Genomic DNA, 2,100 nt, shown 5'->3' on the forward strand with positions numbered 1-2,100 from the left:
GAAAAGAGCTATATTAAATTGTAATAATATCTCACAATATTACTTTTTACTGTTTTTTTTATTAAATAAATACAGCCTTGGTGAACATTAGAGACTTCTTTCAAAAAGACAAAAATATTACTCACCCCAAACCTTTCAACAAAAATGTTCTATTAGGTATCTAAAGGTAACATTTTACCAGCACTACCTCAATTAATATTTCAATTTCTCCTCCAGAAATATGGTTTTAACTCAAATTAAATGAAACATTACAGTGAAAAAGTAAATAAATACACACACTCCTCATTTTTTTGCAGCCTACCAGGGGGTGCCATCATAGCCAGGCTCCTGGATATCGGTAAAGAATCGTGCGTGGCCTGTGGGATATTGTTGAAGACGAGAGGTCATGATGACGAAGTGCATATCTGCCCTACCCCTCGCTGCACAGGCTGGTTTTCTTGCTCTAAAGAATTAATTTTAGATCATCTTTAACTGGCAAAAAGAAATAGACTATTAGACCAACCTGTTGGACAAAATGATTTCTTTTCACAGGCCATTACTGCTCGCTGTGTTTCAGACTGATGGGGAAGCTCTGTGCTTTCTGTACGGCACCCCTCACATTCCACGAGGACCAAGAGCTGTATGTCACTTGACAGAACAATGACAGACACTTTAAACAATATTTTTGGAATGAATATAACTTAAGTTAACCTGATAATACCAATAAAGACACTGTCACTGTAAGCACACTTTTTTCCACAAGGACGAAACAGTCTTGTTTGTGGAATCGTCAGGTAAAAGGTGTTGAGGCCATATTATATATTATATAATTATTTACTAAAGAAACAGAATTATAATCATGCAAGAACATATTTTGTATACACTATATAAACCAATTGTGCAGTTAGATCATTATTCAGATTAGCTTTTATTTTGCCATTTTGAAAATGAACAGTAAAGTTCTACACATTAATGCTTACATTTGTGAGTTTCAGAGATTCCAGTGATGAGGAGCAAGCCAGTTTATGGGAGACCACTGTAACATCACCCCAGCCTGGCCAGAGCACAGGAGAGAAAAGAGGAAAAGAGAGGAAAGGAATAACGATCAGGTGTCCAGAGTAACTGAGCAGCTTTGTCACATATTTTTGAGTTAAACAGATGCATAGGCCATCTCTCAAATTAGCAGTCTTAACCTTTTGTCTTTTTTTTATGTCCGTTTCAGTATTTCCAATCAGGATCATTCTATATGGATCAATGGCCAAACCGGCCATCAAAATGTCGAGGTTAATAACAGAGTTTAAGGTCAAACCTGCTTTATGCTTTCGCAGATTCTGTGGTGTTGAATATAAATCTGTTATGTACCAAGAAGGCCTATGTGTTTTATTTATTTATTTAGTTGTATCACCTTGCCCAAACTGCAAAATAGGCATACATGATGAAACTACAAATATTTTTCAAATGTTAGCTCATGTAATCTAATCACATCTGTCAGAATGCGGTTGGTCTGGTTACATTGCACTTACATGGTTGTCAGAGGAATGTCGAGTATGAGCTGCAGTTTCTTAACTATAAAATAAATACTCAAACTACTTCCATATTTTTTACTGTTTCCACTAAGACGTAGCAGTTAATCTCTGCGTGTATTGCAAATTAACACATATTCCGTACTCGACATATTCCCATATAAACTCTCAATACTATAAAAGCGTGACCATTACCCGTGTGTGAGTGAAGAGTGGGCGGGTCGGAGGCGCGAGGCAGCGCTTTGTCAGAGTCTTTGTCAGCACTTCACCTGCTGTAGTTTCCACACGGGACATAAAACAAGCCCAATGGCTGAACAGGTAAGCTTTTCTTTTTGTTGTATTTAAATAGTTTATGGTTTAGATTAGTTTACTTACATGATCCACCTGTAGCTAGGCCTAAATTTCACTTTATCATTTTATTTTTCGTCATCATTTCCCTTCTATGGAGGACGAAACCTGCAAAAAACCATAAATAACTAAATACACACACACAAAAAAAATGTGTGCATAAATACACGTATTCGTGTTTAAATACATAAATAAGTAATTAAACGTGATGAAAGTAGGCAAATAAATTGGTGGGCAAATGGAAAATGTT

At 36.2% G+C, this 2,100-nt stretch overlaps 1 protein-coding gene across 1 annotated transcript in view; it reads left to right on the forward strand.

The window, feature by feature from the left end:
- Positions 1-1,262, forward strand: part of dcst2 (DC-STAMP domain containing 2) — a gene marked incomplete at its 3' end in the record, with an annotated part of 2,458 nt that extends 1,196 nt beyond the window's left edge. The window contains exons 4-7 of the mRNA XM_016263029.1: positions 297-427; positions 532-619; positions 975-1,088; positions 1,202-1,262. Of these exons, the coding sequence (XP_016118515.1) occupies positions 297-427; positions 532-619; positions 975-1,088; positions 1,202-1,262 (394 nt within the window). The remainder of the gene's footprint in view (positions 1-296; positions 428-531; positions 620-974; positions 1,089-1,201) is intronic.
- Positions 1,263-2,100: the final 838 nt, after the last annotated feature.

Source organism: Sinocyclocheilus grahami, unplaced genomic scaffold, assembly GCF_001515645.1.
Source record: "Sinocyclocheilus grahami isolate Dianchi unplaced genomic scaffold, SAMN03320097.WGS_v1.1 scaffold4610.1, whole genome shotgun sequence".
Classification (NCBI taxonomy): domain Eukaryota; kingdom Metazoa; phylum Chordata; class Actinopteri; order Cypriniformes; family Cyprinidae; genus Sinocyclocheilus; species Sinocyclocheilus grahami.